This window comes from Loxodonta africana, chromosome 10, assembly GCF_030014295.1.
Source record: "Loxodonta africana isolate mLoxAfr1 chromosome 10, mLoxAfr1.hap2, whole genome shotgun sequence".
In the NCBI taxonomy this organism is placed as follows: domain Eukaryota; kingdom Metazoa; phylum Chordata; class Mammalia; order Proboscidea; family Elephantidae; genus Loxodonta; species Loxodonta africana.
In genome coordinates, this window is record NC_087351.1 from 13,612,245 (window position 1) to 13,634,790 (window position 22,546).

The following is a 22,546-nucleotide window of genomic DNA, read 5'->3' on the forward strand; positions in this document are numbered from 1 at the left end:
TATCACTGCCCTTAGTCTCAGACTCTTTTTGCTTGACAAAGACTTAAAAAAGAAATAAGCTGCCACTTCCTTCAAATTCCTGTTTTGTGGAATCTATTCCCAAGGAAAACCCCAGGAATAGTGGCTATTGGCTTATTTTATTTTGGCGGATAATTTTCCAACAACAAAACTTATTTTTTTCCAAATCCCCAACCCACAGCAGATGAGTGTAGAAAAGAAATGTTCAGGAAAGACTTTGAATGGCAAGATTTGTTATCTCAGATTTTTAAACTTAAAGTAATCCATGCATAACACTAGATTTAAAAAAAAAAAAAAAAAACCACAAACCCATTGCTGTCGAGTCGATTCTGACTCATAGCGACCCTATAGGACAGAGTAGAACTGCCCTGTAGGGTTTCCAGGCAGCAGCTGGTAGATTCAAACTGCCAGCCTTTTGGTTCGCAGTCATAGCGCTTAACCACTGAGGCACCAGGGCTTGCAACACTAGACAATCAAGTGTTAATTGAATTCAGTACAATACGTGGAAAAGAATAACAGCAATTAATTATATGACATTTACTATGCGTCAGGTGGAGCCCTGGTGGAGCAGCGGTTAAGAGCTTGGCTACTAACAAAAAGGTCAGCAGTTCGAATCCACCAGTCGCTCCTTGGAAACCATATGAGGTGGTTCGACTATGTCCTGTAGGGTCACTATGAGTCAGGATCAACTCGACAGCAACGGGTTTAGGTTATATGTCAGGTACTAGTCTAAACTTTACTTGTGTATTAACTCAAAGTTCCTACAAAGACCCCATAACATAGATGTACCACCATTATCCCCATAGACAGAGGAGGAGTTGAAGCATAGAGAGGTTAATTTAACTTCCACGGTGCCCCTCAGTTATTAAGTGGCAGTGCTGGGATTGGAACCTGCAGAGTCCTCTGCTATACTGAGCTGCTGAATGGTCTGGCATTTGGACTAAGAATGGTTGCTTGCTGCCCTTTCTGAACTCCCTGTTTAACTTTTAAGGCTCCCCTTACCATGGCTGTCCTGCAGAGATGATGAAGACAATAATAATTATGTTCTGTGTTATAGTTTACATAATCTCATATACAGTGTCCTTTTGAGGTTAATAAGACAGACAATACTAGGACCAGCTTACAGGTGAGAAAGCTTAAAGCAAAATATCTATTCATCTTGAAATTGGGATGGGGTGTGACGGAACCTAGAGATCGCCCCTGGATGCTGGTTACCCCCGCCAGGGCCTGCAGGGGCCCAATTTCAGTGCTGGCCATAGGCGCTATTTTGTGTAAACACACCTCTGCTCAGAGGCATCTTTAAAAGAGTTACGTACTTCATAAGGAAGCGCTGGTGGCCTAGTGGTTAAGAGCCACAGCTGCTAACCATAAGGTCAGCAGTTCAAATCCACCAGGCACTACTTGGAAATCGTATGTGGTGGTTCTACCCTGTCCTATAGGGTCACTATATGTCAGAATTGACACAACAGGTTTGGCTTTCTTTTTTTGGTATCCACTGTGGGGACTTAGGTGATGCCACCCTCCAGGCATCAAACAAGCCAGGAGAGCCTCAGTCTTCTCTCCAAGGCTGGTTTCTAAGAAAGTAACAGGATATCAACAGTGCATTTCTGAGAAATAAGGACAAATTCCCTTAAAAGCAGGTTCAAATTATAGAAATTCCATGCTTGAATAATAAAAGGAGTTGAGCCTAGAACAAAAAGTGTTCGATGAAAGTGACTTTAATGTGACCTTCTGGAACCCCACCGTGCTGCTTTACTTCAGACAGGAATTCTGCAGGCAGGCGCCTACGTGGCAATGTGGTTATTGTCATCCTAAAGCTCGTTATCAGGACAGCTCCTGAGGAGGACATGGGCAGGGCCAGCAGTGCCCGGAAGACTTGGATCCATGGAGATACCAGTGTATTTTGGTCATTCAAGAAGCGTCAGAGACGGGGTTCTGACATTTCCCCCTGTAATCTGCTTTTGAATCGGATGTTAGCGGTTTTTGTTTTTCCCCTCAATCTGCTTTTCTAAAAATGGTAGTTTTTTTTTTTTTTAATCCCGATAGCTACAGACATTACTTTTAGAAAAGGATCTAGTATAATTTTAAATTGTGGTCTTCCACGGAAGAAATCCCTCGTCTCATCGACTTCCTTCATTGCCTCTATTTCTTTTTGAAAAATAACTTTAATCCCTGTCCCTAGGAATTAAAATTTTGAAACTTCCCTTTGAACTGAAGGAATATGAGCAGTACTTCAGTGCTCTGTCATCCTGGCCAAGCCTGATGATGGTGACGGTGGTGACAGAAAACCAGTGTCTCGTTTGCGTATATGATTTAGCTGTAATAGAATACATCATGTGCTGCTTTTGGACTGGTACTCTATTTGTTACCTAGATTGTTGTAATTGAGTCTTCATGAAATATACTTATTTCTAATTTTGAATATTTCATAGTCACTTATGTACCCATTAAAAAAAACCCATAGGGATTAAAAAAAAAAAAACCAAATACAAGTACTCAGCGTCAGTGCAGACAGGTGTTGGCTCTATCAGCTAATTTAACTGCGTAAGGAAAACAGGCCCTCGCCAAGCATCACTCTTGATTTGCCAGCAAAATTATTGTTTTGTTTTCTTAATCTGAGGGGATAAATTTTTTTTTTTCTTATGATTGATTTATCCATAATAAACTTGGTGAAGCTTTTCCCACTAATCTTTAACCTCAGGCTTTGTGGTGGCTCCCAGGTGTTAAGCCATTGTTCTTTGTTAGCAGCTGCCTCTGCATTCTGGTCCTGACATTCCAGAAAACCAGCTTTCCTTCCTGGGCTCAGGCAGGCCTTCCCGGGACCGGCTGCACTGTGGACTTTAGGAGAGCCCGAATGTCTAAAATTACATATTTAGGTTGAACCATGCAGGATTGCCAATACATAACCATTTGTTACCTATAAATACGGCTATCTTATAAGGTTCAACCTAAGGGTTAACCGTGGGCAGTTAAGTAGTCTGGATGTGAAATTAAATTCCTCCCGGGCAGCCAAGGGCTCCGCCAGACATCTTTGGTAGGACCATGTAATAAGAAGTATCCCCTCCTTGGTTTGCTTCACAGTGGAGTTAGTTGTCTTTGTGTATTGTGTTCTGTTTACTGTGCAAACTTAGGAAGCTGTCTAATCTCTTTGGTCCCACTCTTCTCACCAATAAAGTGACCTGGGGTCATAGCACGTGCTTCAAAACAGCTCTATACTCTTTCCACTGCACACTTAGGTTTATCTGAACCGAAGGACAAACCTAAGGAGCCCTGCTGGTGCAACAGTTAGTTGCTCAGCTGCAGATCAAAAGGGCGGCAGCTGGGACCCTACCCAGCGGCTCTGTGGAAGAAAGTCCTGATGATGGTCCCGTAAAGATTACAGTCTAAGAAACCCTATGGGCCAGTTCTACTTTGTCACATGAGGTCGCTATGATTCAGAATTGATTCAACAGCCCCCAACAGCAGTGACAAACCTGAAAGCCCTCAGAGAAGTTCGGCAGCCTCACACGGCCACAGGGTGGAGAGCAGGGACAGGCCTACAGCCCAGATTTTCTGCCTCCTCCTCTAGGGTCACTATGAGTTGGAATCGACTCGATGGCAATGGGTTTGTTTTTTTTGTTTTTTTGCCTGCTACTCGACCTGCCACACCCAATAGGTGGAGAGCAAGCTCCACAAGGAAGCATCTTCCCTGGGTGGTGCAGACAGCTAAGGGGCTCAGCTGCTAACTGAAAGGTTGGAGGGCTCAGGGCCACCCAGAGGCACTTCCGAAGAAAGGTGTACAAATGGCATGGCGGAGCCATCTGGCCTCCTCTAACTGCACAAGGGTGAGGGAGAATCAAGATCAACAGCCCAAGGCCGGTTCCTATCAGGCAGATGTCGGATGTGCCTCCTCTCTCTGCCATCTTTACCAATTCTGACACCAGCCACTCCTCCCACGGCACTGTCTACGTCTCTGCTGAGTTCAATAATTCATTGCAACGGCAACACAGAACTCAAACAATACTGATGATTCTGGTGTTTATTAGGGAAGTAACAGGTTACAATTCAGGTTCAAGAACTCTCGGGATACAGTTCTTCTCAGCCTTGCCTGCGGGCAGGTCTCTGTCTGGCCCTTGGCCCCTCACCCTGGCCTCTGCCCTACTCTGGCAAGTGTTAAAAAACTCCTTTAGCTCTGTTGATAAATGCCCAGAGGCACCCCATTCCACTAGTAAACCTCAGCTGAAGGTGCTTAAACCGAGCTCCACTAAGTGCCTGGGGCACCCTATTCCGCCAGCAACTGAAGGTGCTCAGCTTTCTCGCTCCTGTAGGTCTCCTAGTTCTGCTGCCACCATTTCTCTGCTGCTGCTTCTCACTGTCTTCGGTCTGTCTCTGTCTCCTGGTTCCAGGAACTCCTCGGTGCAGGGATCCTGGGTCCAAAAGACGTGCTCACTCCACTCCTAGCCCTTCTTTTTGGTGGTGGTGCCTCTCTCTTCCTGCCTCTGGAATGGCTCGTTTTAAGCCTAGCAGGATGGTAAAACTGACCAATCCCCTTGTTAGTGTTCATATACCATATTTGCATGGTCCCACCCCCCCAGGAGTACATGAATTTTATTTGCATTATTAGCAAGCTATCCAATCCCCTCGGTGGGCCACAATTACCTTACTTGTATAGTCCCACCCAACACTTTAGTGGGAATTACAAGACTATGGCTAGAAGGGCCATATCAAGCAATTCATTGCACCGCAAAAGGCCTGGTAACCCACTTCTGAAAAAGCCAATGAAAACTCTATGGAATGCAGTTCCAGTCTGACATGCATGGTAGACTCCAGGGCAACTGGGGGAAAAAAAATTCAAGGCTATGACTTGTCACTCCTTTGTTTTAGGATGTGGCCCTCTGTGTAAATTGAAGGTACGCCACAGGGATCAAATGCGTGAAACAACAGTAGTAGCCCAGTAGGTTAGAACCTGAAGCGAGACCTGCCAGGTTAGCATCCCAGCTCCATCGCTTGTCAGCCAGGTGCGTTGACAGGTTATGGTCCATGACTCATCTGTGCCTCAGTCTCCTCCGTTGTAAAATGGCGGCTCACAGCCCCTGCCTCTGAGGTTGTGGTGAGGATTAAATTAGCTAATGTGCAAGGAACATGCTTAGAACAGTGCCTGGCACATAGTACGTGGTGCTCAGTAAATGTCGCTGCCGTTTTATTACTACTGTAACTACTCCAGGTATCACTCACTGTTTGGAAATCAAAATCACTATTGAGATACCCAAAACCCAGTGCCGTCGATTTGATTCCGAATACTACCTGGTTATTTTAAAAGGCTAGTTTTAAGAATTTTGATCATTGAATTAGAATTTTGGCATTTGGGAAATTTTTTGAGTAATTTAATCTTCTTGCCCCCTTGTTTTACTGTGTGGCAGACTCCTGGCAACTTCCCTGAGGCCTTACAGCAGAGACCATTACTTTGTCCTCCTCTTTCTGCTACTCCTGAGCCTTCCTTGGATGTGGAGGTGACCTGGAGTGCAAGCTTGGTGTAGGATCTTGGTCCACTCCCTCCCCCCACCCCTTTTACTACAGAAAACAAAATGTATCAGGTCAGCCTTTGGTGAGGGAGACACTTCAAACAAGTTTATGATGAGGAGTGGTTGATATTGCCAATGTTTTGTTAAATGTATTTCACCACAATCAAAACTAAAAACAAAACAACCCACAATAGTGCATTAAAAAAAAGCTTAGGGTGAGGCTCCTGGGTTTAACAGCACATGTCTGCATGTTTAATGAGAAGTGTAGAAGGCACAAGTGAACACCCTTCATGTTAGCTACTCCAGGGAAGGAGTAGGAAGTCCATCTCAGGACGGCACATCTGTGCTTGGAAACATTTCAGCAGAAACACACAAGCTGGGAAGGGCCGAATTGAGGTCGATTCTGACGTACAAGAGAAACAACCCTGCTTTGCACCTTCCTTTCTTAAAGCACAAAGGTAAGACCCGATTGCTGTAACAGCATTAGGGTCTTTTTCTGAAAACTTTTTTCAGAAAACATTGGTATGTGGTTCTGTCCCTTTGCACCTGAGCTGTGCCCCCATGGGGCCTGAATGCTCACGTGTGCTCTCTGCTGGGCTTTCTTTTTTGAGCGGAGCTTTACACATACAGAAACCCTGGTGGCATAGTGGCTGAGAGCAATGGCTGCTAACCAAAAAGTCGGGAGTTCGTATCCACGTGGCACTCCTTGGAAAACCATATGGGGTAGTTCTGCTGTGTTTATAGGGTCGCTATGAGTTGGAATCGACTCCCCAGCAATGTGGTTCCCCCCCCCCCGCCGCCCCATACAGCTCCTTTCCCAGTGCTCTGAAAATGTTCTCGCTCCTCTTTTTTGTGGTTGTCCTTCTTGGCCCTGGCTAGCTCCCTTGTATATTCGGGGTGATGTCACCACATCTGGCTGCATCTGGTTTGTGGCTCATACATTTTGCCTCTGCTGTTGGTTAGGAGGCCTGGGGGTGTTGAAATGTTGCTTCGTACAGAGGAGGAGAACAGTGTATATATTTTGAATCCCTCTGTTAGCCTCACGGTAGAATCCAGGGATTTTGTGTTTGGGGAAAGCTGATATTGAGTGCAAGCTCGTGATTTGGGAGGAAAATCAGCCTCTCCACAGCAATAGATTGGGCGAAATCGTCTCACGTACGTGCAGCTCTCTCAGCACTGCCAAATGCCTCGGACGGCCTAATGACAAGGGTCACCCTGCGAAGAGAGACTAACTCATCACCGACAAGAGCTGTGTTCCACCACGACGTCCCCAGGGCTCTGTGGCCACCCCAGTCCTTGAGAATTAAGTTAGGGTGGTTCCCCCTGTGAACTTAACAAACTGCTTAGGGACCTGCGTGTACCTTTTCCTGCTAATCCGCCCAGGGTGGGACAATGGGGTTTGCTCAAAGGTTAGAGATGCAGAAAGGGCAGGAGAAAATCAGAAATGAGGGGTTTCTCTTCCCTTAACTAGAGCTTTGGTTTTAATGCTATGAGGTTTTTAACTTTATGGGTTGAGTTCTGTTCCACTGATGTTGGAAATATTAGATTATAAGCTCCAGCCAGCCATATGTGAGTTGTGTGACCTCAACATGTCCTTACTGCCTTGTGCTTTCATTTGTTCAGCTGCAAAGTGATCATCGTATATTTTCCTGCAACTTCCTGGGCCATTTGAAAATGTAGGAAAGAAGGTGTGAGGAACTTGTCCTGAGCACTTTCAAAAAAAGTTATTTTGAAATGTCAGTGATTGCACCTCTTCTCAGGGTTTTCAGCCCTGCCATCATGCCATGCCCCCCGACCCCCGCCGTCAACCCGTGCCCTCCCACCCCACTGTCGGGCCCATGCCCCTCCCCCACCCCGCCATCGGGCCCCTGCCCCTCCTGACCCCACCATCAACTCCTGCCCCCCCCACTCTGCAGTCAACCCGTGCCCCCACCCTGCCATCGGCCTGTGCCCCCCGCCCTGCTGTACTGTCCACATGTGCCCAGAGGGCTGGGCGGGCCTCTCTGTCTGCGTTCCCAGCATATTTACTTCCTGAGTAACCGCCTCCAGCCTCACAGAATGGAAGGATTGAGCTTCCACTGCACATTCTCAGGCGTCTCCCACACAGAGGTAGAAGTTAGCCCTTTACAGTACAGGAATGTAAAGGCACTGTACAGCTTCCACCTCAAAGTGTGCACAGAGCCACAGCAGGCTCTGTTCCCTGGGGGGGGGGGGGGGGGAGTATAGTGGTGTTTCCCTGTTACTCACAGAGCTACACAAGGTTAACCCTAAAAAGGGCCTCACCAATCTCGGGTCCAAATGTCTGGCTTTACACATGAGGGAGCTGAGTCCAGAGTTGGGGACACCCTGGTCAGTGTCCCACAGCAAGCTATTGGCAAAGCCTGAGCTGAACCTGGAGCAGGGCTGCTGACTCACAGGCCGGAATTCTCCTCCCTCATACCCTGCTTCCTGTGAGACAGACTACAATGATGGGGCAGCTGACTGGAGCCACAGCAGGAGGGTCAGCATCGGAGCAGGGAGATGTATCAGGAAGGGATGGACTGGGAAGGAGGCTGGAGATGCTCTCCAGAGCTCTCTCCCAGTCCTGGCCCCTTCTCCTGCTCTGTGGCCACTCCTAGGACTCCTGAGCACCTGGATGATTTGGGGTGTTGCCCACAGGTGCCTGCCCCGCCCTGGACCTGAAGCTATGGCAGGTACCAGGCCAGATGCTGAGTCCCTGGGGCATCAGATGTGAAAAAGATCCCAGTACCTCTAGCTCTCATGGAGTGGGCAGGGGCTGGACAAGGAGCGTGGGATACTCTAGCCCAGGGGGTGGTGTACCCCAAAGGAGGTATGGGGTTCCCTGGGAGCAGAAGTCCAGGTTGCTTGGGCAAGGAACCGCATAGCGGAAGAAACAGGTGAGTTGGGGCCAGTCTGGGTTTAAGGCCCAGCTTTGATATTGAGCACATTACTCAGCCTCTCTGAGCATCTATGTATGTCCTCATGAGGACAGTGTGAATGAAGATCAAATGGGGTGGTGTTTGTAAACCACCAGAGTATTCAGTACGTGCTCGTTGTTGTGTGTTGTTGCGTTGACTCTGACTCATAGCAACCCTACAGGACAGTAAAACTGCCCCACAGGGTTTCCTTGGCTGTAATGTTTACAGGAGAAGATCACTGGGTCTTTTCTTCTGCACAGACGCTGGTGGGTCCAAACCGTTTACCTTTTGGTTAGCTGCCGAGCACTTAACCAGGGCCTCTTCAATATGCGATAGCTAAAATCAAAATTAAGAGAAAAGGATGTGGTGGCGAGCAGCAGGGGGTTCCAGTGCACCTGCCCCTGCCCCCACATACACCGGCATCTGTTCTCTGCGGCTGTCACATCCAAACCTCATCTTACAGATGACACCCATAAGACCAGGGAGGCCAAGGGGCTGCAGGTAGAGCACTCTGCAATGGGTGTTTCTCATCCCACCTCTGATCCGTTTCTTCCAGGTTCATGTGCTCCCAGCTGCCCAACCAGGTCCTAAAAAGCATCAGTGTCATCGACAGCCCCGGCATCCTGTCTGGGGAGAAGCAGCGCATCAGCCGAGGTCAGTGCCTGCCTGTCCCCACCCCATCCCTCTCCAGGCTGTCAGGGGCTCTCTCTGGTAGTAGCAGAAGATTTCTGTCTCCTATTGTATTCTGTCCGTCTTCTAGTGCAGCCACTGCCCAGGATACCCACAGCATCCCTGGGCAGCCCCAGAGCCCAGAGCTTAAAGTGCCCCCAAGAAACAGCCAGGAGGGATAGCATCAGAGGTTCTGCCATTTCAGCTGAGAAACTTTCCAGAGTTGTAGTATAACCTCTTGATTCCTTTAAAGACTGTCTTCTACTATTAATGCCCACTTCAGATAAATCTTCAGAGTTAGAAGTATCCCCAGAGGTGGCCTATCCCTTGCTAACTGTTCCATTGAGCACATATGACAAAAAATAAAGGAGCCTAGCTAGTCACAGCAAGGGAGAGAAGCCTCTCCCAGCTGCCTCTTCCTGCCTTCCCTCTGGCGTAAACTCCTCTCCACTAGGTCTTGCAGCATTCTCTCCTGTGTAAGCCTTTAGTAGGCACCAACTTGGCACCAGCCATTGATCTCTGCACTGGGGCAAAACAGGTGCAACTTCTGCCCTCAAGGAGCTTATTGAAAAAGATGGACTTTAATCAAGTTATCGTGTGAGTAAATAAAACATGGGACCTGGGATAAGTGCTATGAGATGTGAGCCATGTATCAGGGTGTAATGCGAGGGGACCTGGCCTTGGGGTGCTAGGAAAGGCTCCCCAAGGGAGCAACATTTGAAGAAAGATGAGTAGGAGTGACCTGCAGGAAGCTCCAGGTGGGGAAAGGCAGACCAGAAGGGCCTCAGAAGAGAGTCACGAAGAACAGAAAGTACTGTGTAAAGAGCAGGAGCATCTGGGCATCTTCACCTTCAGGAGGCACGGCAGAGGCACCAGCGCTTTCCAGACCCATGCACAGTGGTTAAGCAGATGGCCCTGCTGCCCCTCCACCCCAGAGGAAGGGGCAGCCCCAAGGACACAGGTTACCTCTGGAGAGGAGATTCTGACTGGGAGGGCGTTAGGATGGATTCCTGTAGTCACGAAGACAGGTCATGCAACCCCTTGCCGGGGCCTTGAAACACAGGCTGGTGCAACGAGACTTTGCCGGGAGGAAGTGGAGCTGGTGCACTGCTGTCGTCACTTCTCATTGACAGCCCTTCACGGCCCCTCGCACGGTGAGTCAGTAGAGCTGTGTACAGAAACGCTGGCCCGATGAGGTTGAGCAGCGACCAGTCTGGAGCAGAGCCATGGGTTATGGCTGGGCCGTGAACTCCCCCACCTCTCATGAAGCAGAAGGACAGTCCCATAGCCATGGGGACATGCCTGAAAGCTAGAAAGTAACAGCCCTGTGACAAAGATGATTTTTTAGAAGTCAGTCACCAGGCCTTTCTTCTGAGGTACCTCTGGGTGGACTTGAATCTCCAACCTTTCAGTTAGCAGCCCGACGCATTAACCGTTGCACGACCCATGGACTCCTCCTAGGCCAATAAGCCCTCCTTTCTTGTGGCATTTCAGAAATGCCGACTCTCCTGCCTCCATTGATTCACAGAGAGCTCAGGTCACTGTGCAGCTGACCCTCCCCACACTTGCCCACTGGGCCTTCACTGTTAAAACAAGCTGAGAGTTCTGTGCCATCAGGCTGCCCCGAGGCCCAGAGGCAGAGCAAGGGTAGTGAGCACCCAGGGGCAGTCTCTGAATTGCACGCACACATACCCAATTTCAAGATGAATAGACATAAATAGCAGCGAGGACACATCAGCAGAAAGCTTTCCCCCTTGCTGTCCGGCTGCATTAGGTGTCTTTCATATTTGTGGCACCTTGGAATGTTGCCTCATCTGGCGCCCCTTTGGACTTGCGCCCAGGGCCAAGAGCCAACCCCCCCCCCCCACGCCCAGCTATGCCTCTGCTGAGGCCTCCAAGAATAGTGCGGTGACAGAAAGAGCTGGGCAACGCTATTCCCCTGTCTTATAAATACCTTCGTTGATTGTGTTTTCACTGCAAAAAGTAATAAAGGTTTGTTGTAAGGGATTCAAGTGATGAAAAGGGGCACAGAGTACATCTCTGTCACAAATACTGCTCATAATGGTTTTCTCTGGCTTCTTAGAGACTTTTTTATGTGTTATTTTTAAGTATAGCCATGTGTATGTTATTTCTATGAGATAACTCGTTGCCATCGAGTGGATTCCGACTCATAACCCATAGGGTTTCCAAGGAGCAGCTGGTGGATTCGAACTACTGACCTTTTGGTTAACAGCCAAGCTCTTAAGCACCGTGCCACCAGGGCTCCTTCTGTATGTATGATTTTTAACAGACGGCTAGTTACCGTGCCTGTTCGCTACAGCTTGATTTTCCCTGTAACTGTCTACCGTGGACATCATCCCATGCTGGCAAGTCCGGGTCACGGCATTCCGTTTAACAGCTGCTGGTGCTCCACAGGGACGTAACAAGGTATTTAACCAGTTTGCAGATGTTTTGGTTGTTAATAGTTTTTCACTTTTACGAACAGTGCTGCAGATGGTCACCCTTTTTGTGTATCATTGCATCTGAGTGCCAATAGATGTTTTTTTGAGAACCAGTTTAGGACCATTAGTTTAGCCCCAGAAAGGCTGCTGTACAGGTAAGACATTTTGTTTTAAAAGGGAAATAAAGCAGGCCCATGTTCCACAGCTTTTCCGAGCTACCTGCGTCTCACTCCTTGTGCCTGCCTGACCGAAGTATGCCAGAGAAATATGTGGTCCTGTAATGCATCTTTCTTTTTACCTCTAAATTTTAAGACCTCTAGATTTTTTGTTTTAACCTTTCCGTTTCTTTCTATTGGAAGTCCTTTGACCAGTTCTAATCATCTGTATCTTTCTGTTCCTTCTTTGCTTGGTAAGTGTAAGTGACCCTCAAGCTGTGGGTCACCTATACCATTGTGGGGAAACGCGGCCTGATGTTTTCAGTATGCTTTGAAGCTCAGTTCTTTTTAACTCCCTATAGTTCTTTTAAACTCTGACTCATGTCCTGGTCTGACTTATCGTGGTGTGCACTTACTCACATCCTCTGCTCAGAAATAGCATGGACAGGTCAAGGCAGCCGACTGGTACCTGCCACCCTGACGGACGTGGCAGCTGGTGAGGAAAGACAGCCGCGGTGACAGCAGGTCCGACCGTGGCCGGGGCTCCCAAGCTCGGGTACTCGTACTGGTGGTTAGATCACTCAGCTGACACTTTCAACACATTAACTCCAAAGAATATATATTATTAAAGCTGCTTCTCCTGAAGCTGTTGCAAACACTGCTGCTGCTGTGGTTGTTAGCTGCCGTTGACTTGGCTCCAACTCACTGCCACCTTGTGTGTAACGGAATGAAACGGTGTCCGATCCTGTGCCATCTTCATGATGTTGTTCTCTCTTCGGAACACCTATCAGTCCTTGATAACAGCATCGAGACTTTTGGCTGTAGCGATTAGAAAAGAGAGCACATACCCTCGCGTGTCCTTATTCTCATTTTGGGTCAATCTCTCATTTGTTTGGCTCCTGGGCTGTTTTCTTCCAGAAATACTGTTTTATCTCACGCGGAACCTAAACATAATCTAGGATGTATTCCGGGCTTGGCGTGAACACAAGCGTGTTCCCAGCTACTTGACACAGATCTCTAGGGTCTGGCTCCAACCATAACATCCCTGTCTGACAAGGGGGCATGAAGAGTTCCAACATGGCGCCTGCTGCACTTGTCCATCTGTTGAGTACATAAGCGCTTTGAAGGTGCTGTTTTAGCAGCAAATACTTATTCCTGAGGTTTTTTTGAGATTATGAGGCTTTGTGTAGCCTCCAGTAGATTTAACTTTGGTAACAAAAACAGTATAGTTTTTCTCTTTTAAATTTTTAAATAATTCTAGAAGAAAAAAAAAAAAGCTCTTAATCTGAATTTTCCAGTAGATCTGTCTGTTGTCCCAGGCCCAACAGCTTGTTAAATGAAAATTTGAGTATTTCTTCTGATGTTTAAATCTTCTTTCTGTTAACACCAGCCTATTCATTGTATGTCAGTGATTAAAACTGAGAAGATGGTGAAAAGAAAAGGGCAGAAAATGCTGTCCTCGTAAAAGCAATAAACAGTAGCAATTCACGAAGGAAGCCGGGAGGCTCTAGCTGCGCTGACAATAAGACAAGCTTCAGAGTCATTAACCTTTTAGCATTTACATACAAACATCAAACATCGCTTAGGTCATCTTTAAGTTTGACAACATCAAGGAATTAACCAGTTGCCTGCTGTTGTGTCAGTTCCGACTCCTGGCGACCCCATGTGTGTCAGAGTAGAGCTGTTCTCCATAGGGTTTTCAATGGCTGATTTTTTGGAAGTAGATTACCAGGTCTTTCTTCCAAGGCACCTCTGGGTGGACTCAAACTCTAACCTTTCAGTTAGCAGCTGAGCATGTTCACTGTTTGCACCATCCAGTGAAAGCCCTCAAGAATAAAGAAAGGCATCTGAATACTGACAAGTAAACAGGGCAGGCCTGTCCACACAGCTAAGCTTGTCAAGCATGACATCTCAAAAGAATCAACAGGCCTGGGAGACAGGGCATGGAAATCCAATCTGTGATTAATACGGATGCAGGAAAAAATAGGAAAAGCTAAAACAAGCCATAATCAGAGAAGTACAAACACACCTACCTGACACATTTTTTGAACTTTAAAGACAAAAGACCGGATTTTGAAGGCTGCCCGGGAAAGGAGAGAGAACATTTAGAGATATCCTGCTAAGAATGACTTCCTCTTCAGGACTTGATAAGGAGAAGGGCTTGAGAGAACACGCACATGCACTCACAAGGAGGAACAAGTCTTTTCTCCTGAAGGACCGGGAAGCCTAAAGCAAGATGGTAGCCAGGTTCCAACAGCAGCAAAGACCCTGCGAAGAAGTACCAGGAGACCTGAGAACAAGAGAGACTTAGATGCAAGCAGAGGGCTGTGAGGGGAGGTGGAGCCAGTGGTTAAGTTGATTAGCCTACCCCAAGGACCATAGATGTAAATGCTGAATTTCATTAAGAGTTTCTGAGAATCAAACCAACTATTTTCCTTGGTCCAATCAAGAGGTTGAGGCCCCCAAAACCTATACTATATAGTATAGCTAGCACGAAGAGCACGGGCCATGGAATCGGGCTCCCTGGGTTAAAACCAGCTCAGCCATTTACCTGCCATGTAGCCTTGGGAAGGTTGTAATCTTCCTGTGGAGGGGGAGGAGGGTAACAACAGTACCTATTGCGTAAGGTTGTTGTAAACGAGTTAGTAGAGAACAGTGCCCAGAGCAGCACATGTAAATGCCCGTATATGAGCGTGTATTAATGTTTTGGCATTTCTTTATTTTAGGAGTCATGGTATGAACAGAAATTGGTATTATTAGGGGCATGCTAGAGACCATTCATTCAACACACATTTGTATTTAGCATCTACCGGGGGCCAAGCCTGTTCTTGGTGCCAGGATTCAAAATGAGTGGGACGCAGGCCTTGCCCGGGACACCCACACTCAGGTGGGCTAGACAGACATGCAGACAAGCCAGTCCATAACCCTGTGCATTACAGGAGTTCTATCAAGATGTGCCATGAGCAGGGAGACTCCACCAGCCCTCAGGGGTAGCGGATGGAAGGTCGTCAGCAAAACTGCTGAGAGAAGGGATCTTCTTCCCTTTTTTTTTGGCTTCGCACTCTTTCTCTTTTTAGTGGTTTTTAGTATATTTACAGAATTGCGCAACCATCTGCACAATCAATTTTAGAGCATTTTCATCCTCCCCAAAAAGAAACCTTGTCCCCACTAGCAGTCACTCCCTGTCTCCTGTTCTGGACATTTCATATAAACAGATTCCTACCACACGTGGCCTATTGTGCCTGGCTTCTTTCACTTAGCATAATGTTTTTAAGGTCTATCCGTGTCGTAGCATGTATCGGTAGCTGATTCCTTTTTGTGATAATATTCAATCGTAGGGACATGCCACATTTTATTTATCTATTCATCAGCTCTCATGGCAACCCCATGTTTGTACAGTAGAGCTGCTCCATAGAGTTTTGAAGGCTGTGACCTTTTGGAATCAGATCACCCAGCCTGTATCCCAAAGTGCCTCAGGGTGGATTCGAACCACGAGCCTTTCGGTACCACGCACGGGGTCGCCATGAGTCAGAATCAACAGCAACTAACAACAACAGCGTTCATCAGTTGATAGACATTGGGGTTGTTTTCACTCCTTTGGCAATAATGAATAATGACTGAATACTTACGTAGAAATTTTTGTGTGGACATACATTTTCAGTCCTCTTGGGTATGTATTAGAAGTGGAATTGCTAGGTCATATGGTAACTCAATATTTAAACTTCTGAGAAACTGTCAGACTATTTTCCAAAGTGGTTGTACCATTCTGCATTCCCCCAGGCAGTGTGTGAGGGTTCCAGTTTCTCCACATCTTCACCAACACTTGTTATTATGTGTATTTTTTTTTTTTTAATTATGGCCATCCTAGCGGGTACCAATGGTGGTTCATTGTGGTTTTGATTTGCATAATTAACTCAATGGCAACAGGTTTTTTTAATGGCTAATGATGTTAAACATGTTTTCATGTGTTTATTTGTCATTTGCACATCTCCTTTGGAGAAATGTCAATGCAGATCCTTCACCCAATTTTTAGTTGTTTTATTTGTCTTTTTATTGTTGAGTTGTAGCAGTTCTTTTTATATTCTGGATACTAGTCAGATAAGTGATTTGAAAATATTTTGCCCCATTGTGTGGATTGGCTTATCACTTTCTTAATGATGTCCTTTGAAGCACAAAAGTTTTTAATTTTAATGAAAGTCTAATTTATTTTTTCTTTTGTCACCTGGCTCTGTAGTGTCATATCTAAGAAGGCTTTGCCTAGCCCAAGATCATGAAAGATTTGCTCCCATTTTTTTTTTCTATGAGTTTTATAGTTTCAGCTGTTACATTTAGGTATATGATACCATTTTGAATTAATTTTTATTTACAGTGTGAGTAGGGGTCCAACTTCTTTCTTTTGCATGTGGAAATCCAGTTGTCTCAGCACTATTTATTAAAAGACTATTTTTTCCCCCCATTTAACTGTCTTGGTAGTATCCTTGTCAAAAATCAATTGGTTATAAATGGGAAGGTTTATTTCTAGACTCTCAATTTTATTCCATTGATCAGTCCTTGTGAATGGGCTCTTCTTGATCAGAACCTCCCAAGACAAATGGACAAACTCCCTGTCGAACAGTGCAAGGGCCTTATAGGACAGGGCGAGAATTAAGTGTGAAGTTCTTACCACAATGCCTGCCTGGCGCATAGTCAAGGGGAAGATAACCATGGCTACACATACTGTTTTTATTCTCTTCTAGACAGCAGAAACTGTGTGTGCAAAGGCAGAGAGATGTGTGAGCTCTGGGCCCTTTAGAGGCACACAGGTTGTACATGTGGCCGGAACACGGGTATGTAGGGGGTGGGCACACATTACAAGGGACTGGGCTTTGTCTTGAAAGCAGGTCAGAATACCTAGGTGGTACGGAGTAGGGGACGGCACGGTCATAGAACTCTGCAGAATTGAGCTCTATCCACAGGCTCAGATAATGAAGCCATTTTTATATTTAGAGTTTGAGCTCAATGACCTGGGCTTTGTTTGAATTTGGCAGCAACAAAAAAATGTCCATCCCCGAGGGCTGTGGCGGCTGCTGGTATTTTGTTGGCAGATCCTGTTTTCTGGCCATTGCTAAGGCTGGTCTGAAACCAGCTTGTGAGGTCCTGGGACATCGCTCGCTTCTTGGCCCTCTCGCAGGAAATCCTGGTTTCTTTATGTTTCAGGGAAGTTTGCAGACAAACACATTCATGGCTTCTTTTCCGCCGGTGCCATGGGAAATTCCACACCACAAGTGTTGCTGCCTCTGGCTCTGGTGTTAATGTGTCATCACCATGACTCAGAGTGGCCTTTGCCAGGTCCTGGCAACTATTTTTAGTTTTTGTTAATAAACACATAATTGATCATGAAAAATGGCAGCGTTTACCCAAACTTCAAACCGGCCTAGACTTTTTGATGGGGGGAGGGGCACTTCTCTGACTTTCCTTATGGAGAAGATCATAAGACAGTTTATCAGGGGACATTTCACAGACATTGGGATGCAGCCATTAATCAGAGAAGAGCTTTGCTTTTTACTCTTGAGTAATAATAATAGCCGATAATATATATAATATATTATTAAGTGCTTTGCATACGTTATTAACTCATTTGCTCTTCGCAAAAGTCCTATGAGGTAGGAACTATTATTCCATTTTATAGAAGAAAAGACTGAGGCACAAAAAGGTTAATTCACCCAGGGTAATATGGCAAGTGTGGTAGCTAGCCTGGAAAAAATGCTTCCTCACCACCCTCACCCACCATGACCCACATCTGCCTGTATCAAGTGACCTCCCCATGAATCTGGAATGGCCCTGAAACTCAGTTTTTGACCAGTAGATTTCAACAGAAATGATACTTCATGACCTCCCAAGTCTAGGTCATAAGAATCCTTGCAGGTTCTGCCTGGATGTCTTCGCTCTGGGGAAGCTAGCTGCCATCTAAAAAGTGCAGCTGCCCCGAGACCACCATGCTGTGAGGGAACCCCAAGCTAGTCACATGGAGACACCAAGAGGCTCAGTCAGGCCCCAGCTGTTCCAGCTAGCCCAGCTGAGATGAGTGAAGAGGACATCATGGACGTCCCGCCCAGTTGAGCCTTCAGGTGACTAGCCCCAGCTGCCATCTGACTATAACCTCATGAGAGACCCCAAGTGAGAACCTCTAGAGAAACTTAGAAGTTGTTATTTTGAGCCACTAACGCTTAAGGCGGCTGATAACCACAACAGCTAGTGAGTGGCTGAGCCGGTATTTAAACCGGGCAGTCTGGTTCCAGAGTCCATGCTCTGAACCACAGCAGAAGGAGACACAAACCCCAGACAAAACACACCTGCCAGCCCCTCACACACCAGATAAGGCAGTAGAGGGGGCGATACCACACGAGGCAGCTTTCGTGTAGCTGATGATGCCTTTTCTCTGCGAACACCGAAGCCCCGCCACTCTTTCTTCTGGTGATTTCTGATGGTGACCTTTGGGAAGGGCAGTACACGTTGCTTTCTCATTCAAAGGGTAGTGGGGTGGGGAAGGAGGTTTGTACTTCCATGAATGTCTGCCAGCACCACACCATGCTAGGTGCCCGTGGCCATTACTCACTGTTCAGCAGATTTCTTTAGCTCTTACTGTACATCAGGCACTAGGTGCTTTAGCTTTGATGGCAGCAAGGTAGACTCAGTGGCTGCCTTCATGGAGCATAGTTCGAGGAGGAGCCAAAATACTAAACAAATTCAGGTTGAAACCAAAGATGTGATGGAAACAGTGGCTGAGCCCCATGGCAAAGGATGGGTGGTCAGGGAAGGCTTCTTGGAGGAGGTGACAGGCTCCAATGTAAATGTGAAGTGACCAGCCTTGCGGGGAGTTTGGGGAACTGCTTTGGCAAGAGTCATAGTTTGGTAAGACCGTGGCAGGTTCAGGCAAGGCGGGACCAAGGCTGGTGAGTAGACAGTGGGCGATGAGGTTGGGAGGGCCTGCTAGGGTGAGTTGGGCCAGTAGGCTTTGCTGAACTGCATAGATTTTATTCAGAGGACCAGGAAGCCATTGATGGGTTATGCTTGTTAACCTCCTCTTGATTACCCAGCATTAGTGTTGTGAACATCTGGGTGTCCTGTGCTGGGCAGTAGCAGAGTGTAGCCCTGGGTCTACCGCTGCCTCTCTGGGTTCCTTTGGTTGCCTTGATGTCACTGTCACGTTTGCAGTTCCTGTTCTCTGGTCACGCCCTCCCTGCCTCCCCTCTGCTGTGAATGGTGCACAGAGACTAGAGTGGAGGGTCTCAGGCTGCAGCCTGCAGAGTCATCACCTGGGGGCTTGCTACCATGCCGCTTCCTGGCCTCAAGCACACACAATCCATGGGCCTAGGGTGAGGCCCAGAAAGCTGCCTGTCCCCTGCTTCTGATGCAGGAGGTCCCCAGTTTGAGGAACCAGGGGTAGGGAGTGATGGTGAGCTCCTGCTCCTCAGCCTGCCCCCTCTGTGCCTGCCACCCCAAACAAAGGGAAAAAAAAAATGATTGGGCTGCATCTTCTGTCTCGGCTTCACCCAGAGCAATGCCGTGTCCTCCAGGAGGACCTGAGGGGTAGGACCTCCGGGAGCGGGGGGGGGGGGGGGACTGGGCTGGCCTCTGTGGCTAGCCGATATCCTCCCAAGTGAGGGCTTTGGAAGGGAACAGAGGTAACTTACCCCACATTTAGTCCAGGTGACAGCTACCCTGTTAGCTCAGGGGCGTCCCCCTGGGTGGGGTGAGTCAAGGCCTGACGTGGCTGTCTCTCTCCCTGCCCCGTTCCGTGTGGGAGCACCCCCAAGCTACCATAGGCCTCTTCGGAAGGTAAGGTTTTTAGGGACCCCTGAAGAAAAATAAAAACGGGAATTTTTAAAAAGGTTTTCATTTACATTTTCAAATGTTTAGTAACTGTTAGGGATTGAATTGTGTCCCCCAAAAATAGGTGTTATAAATCCTAGTCTCAGTGCCTGTGATTATCATCCCATCTGGGAACGTGTTGTCTTTGCTATGGTGATGCGGCAGGACTAGTGGAGGGTGTGTTTTGAGTCATCCTCTTACAAGATACAAAAGGAGCAGATGAAGCAAGCCCCCATGGAGATCTCCAGGGAGCCAGGAAACAGAAACTGAGAGACAAGGACCTTCCCCCAGAGCCAACAGACAGAAAAAGCCTTCCCCTAGAGCTGGCGCCCTGAATTTGGACTTCTAGCCTCCTAAACTGTGAGAAAGTATATTTCTGTTAAAGCCACCCACTTGTGGTATTTCCGTTATAGCAGCACTGGATAACTAAGACAGTAACCTTCACTGCTGTAATGGAGACAGTCTTGTTTTCTAACCTCAATCCCTATTGTTATAAGTTACAAAGCTCCCCTTCCCCTAAATCACTGTGCACTAATGGGGGACCCCTAGACTGGAGGGTGGGAGTGATAGAACGTAAATGTGGGGTTCCAGGGAGAAGAGAAGTTGGTGTTGGGCTTGTAAGCGCTGGACTGAGACAGGCCAGGGTGGGAATCCTGGCTCTTCCACGTATCATGCCAGGTGACCTGGGCAAGTTACTTTATCTCTTTGAGCCTCAGTTTCCTTCTCTGTAAAATGGGGAGAACAGTACTTTACCTCATAGAGTTAGTTCTTCTGAGGATCTAAATAATCCGTATAAAGGCCTACATGCTTCGTAAACATTAGCTATTCTCTTTGGCCATGAAGCAGAGAGGCAAGAGGGAAAGAACTAAGCTGACTCACCTGATGGGTGGGCATCTTAACTGTCAGAACAAGCTGGTGGATGTAAAAAGGTACTGGGAAAACCAAGCCTTTAGGGCTCCTCTGTTTTCCACAGAAGGAGAGGGAGGTGGTGAGGTGTAGGCAAGCTCACTGTGGGCCTTGAAGGAGGCTGACCTGAGCTCAAATCCAGTGCCTCCACTTCACTGTGGGACCCTGTGAGCCTCAGTTCATACTTTTATAGTCAGGGAATTTTCTCTCCCAGGGTTGTTTTGAAGATAAAGTGAGGCAACGTGTAAATCATTTAGCTCAGAGTAAGTGTTGAATAAATGATGGTGATGGTTGTCATTATTGATTTTATAGAACTGGGAGACTAACCGGGATCACAGGGTCAGCTCAGACAAGTGATCTGGCCCATCCCAGAGAAAAGTGGGACAGTGGCCAAGCCCAGGACTCAGGCAGAAAAGGACCTTGTATTTCCAGGAACCCCAAAAAGAGAGGCAAATCAAACCAGTTGCCATTGCATCGATTCTAACTCGTGGCAACCCCGTGTGTTTCATAGTAGAACTGCTGCATAGGGTTTTCAGTGACTGATTTTTTGGAAGTAGATTGCAGACCTTTCTCCTGAGGCACCTCTGGGTAGATTTGAACTGCCACTCTTTCCATTTGTCCCATCCAGGGACTCCTAAAAAAAAGGGAGACAAGGAGAATAAAGGAAATAATTTGGACTAGACAGTAGGGCTTTGGAAAGCCAGGAGAATGTAGGCAAGGACTGGAGCTGGGGAGAACCTGCTGAAGAGAAGGCCCAGGAGGAGGCACTCTTCAATAGTAACAGGGTTATTGTATGTAGGTGTATACGTAACCAGATGAAACTTTCAAGAGTTACAAAAAGTTAGACAGTGAAGAGTGTCTCTCCCACCCCCAAACCCAGCTGCTCTCCCAGAACAGACGCTACCAGCAGGTGGGGCTCCTCCCAGAGGTGGTCTGTGCAGGCCTGCCAGCAGGTGGGGCTCCTCCCAGAGGCGGTCTGTGCACACCTGTCAGCAGGTGGGGCTCCTCCCAGAGGCGGTCTGTGCACACCTGTCAGCAGGTGAGGCTCCTCCCAGAGGTGGTCTGTGCACGCCTGCCAGCAGGTGAGGCTCCTCCCAGAGGTGGTCTGTGCACTTCTGCCAGCAGGTGAGGCTCCTCCCAGAGGTGGTCTGTGCACGCCTGCCAGCAGGTGGGGCTCCTCCCAGAGGCGGTCTGTGCAGGCCTGCCAGCAGGTGGGGCTCCTCCCAGAGGCGGTCTGTGCACACCTGTCAGCAGGTGAGGCTCCTCCCAGAGGCGGTCTGTGCACACCTGTCAGCAGGTGAGGCTCCTCCCAGAGGTGGTCTGTGCACGCCTGCCAGCAGGTGAGGCTCCTCCCAGAGGTGGTCTGTGCACGCCTGCCAGCAGGTGAGGCTCCTCCCAGAGGTGGTCTGTGCACTTCTGCCAGCAGGTGGGGCTCCTCCCAGAGGTGGTCTGTGCAGGCCTGCCATCAGGTGGGGCTCCTCCCAGAGGGTCTGTGCAGGCCTGCCAGCAGGTGGGGCTCTTCCCAGAGGTGGTCTGTGTACGCCTGCCAGCAGGTGGGGCTCCTCCCAGAGGTGGTCTGTGCACACCTGCCAGCAGGTGGGGCTCCTCCCAGAGGTGGTCTCTGCATGCCTGCCAGCAGTGGGGGGCTCCTCCCAGAGGTGGTCTGTACACACAGCCAGCAAGTGGGGCTCCTCCCAGAGGTGGTCTGTGCAGGCCTACAGCCTGGGAGGAGCTCTGTGCCCTTTCCACTCCGCAGTAAATCATGGCAAGCTTCCACCGGGTACTGCAGAGCTGCCGCCTGATCCCGTCACAGACGTGCGAAAGTTTGTAACTGGTGTCCTCTTGATGGATGACATTTGGGTTGTTTATAGTTTTTTGCCGTTAGAAACAGTGCAATTGTAAATATAGGCAATTTTGCAAGTACATACAATTTGCATGTAATGTATAAATAGAACCCTCAGACTCATCCCTAGAAGTAAAATTGCTGGGCCAGAGAGAACATGGCCTTTTTATTACATACACTGCTGGTTTCCTTCCACACAGCCACCCTCCCCTGCACAGGGAGTAACCAGATTATTTTTCTTTAGC

The 22,546-nt window shown here is 47.9% G+C and overlaps 1 protein-coding gene across 2 annotated transcripts in view; it reads left to right on the forward strand.

Moving 5' to 3' along the window:
* Window positions 1-22,546, forward strand: part of EHD4 (EH domain containing 4) — a 73,491-nt gene that overhangs the window by 16,222 nt on the left and 34,723 nt on the right. For both annotated transcript variants that reach the window (XM_064292144.1, XM_064292145.1), the window contains exon 3: window positions 8,993-9,090. In XM_064292144.1, coding sequence (XP_064148214.1) covers window positions 8,993-9,090 — 98 coding nt within the window. The remainder of the gene's footprint in view (window positions 1-8,992; window positions 9,091-22,546) is intronic.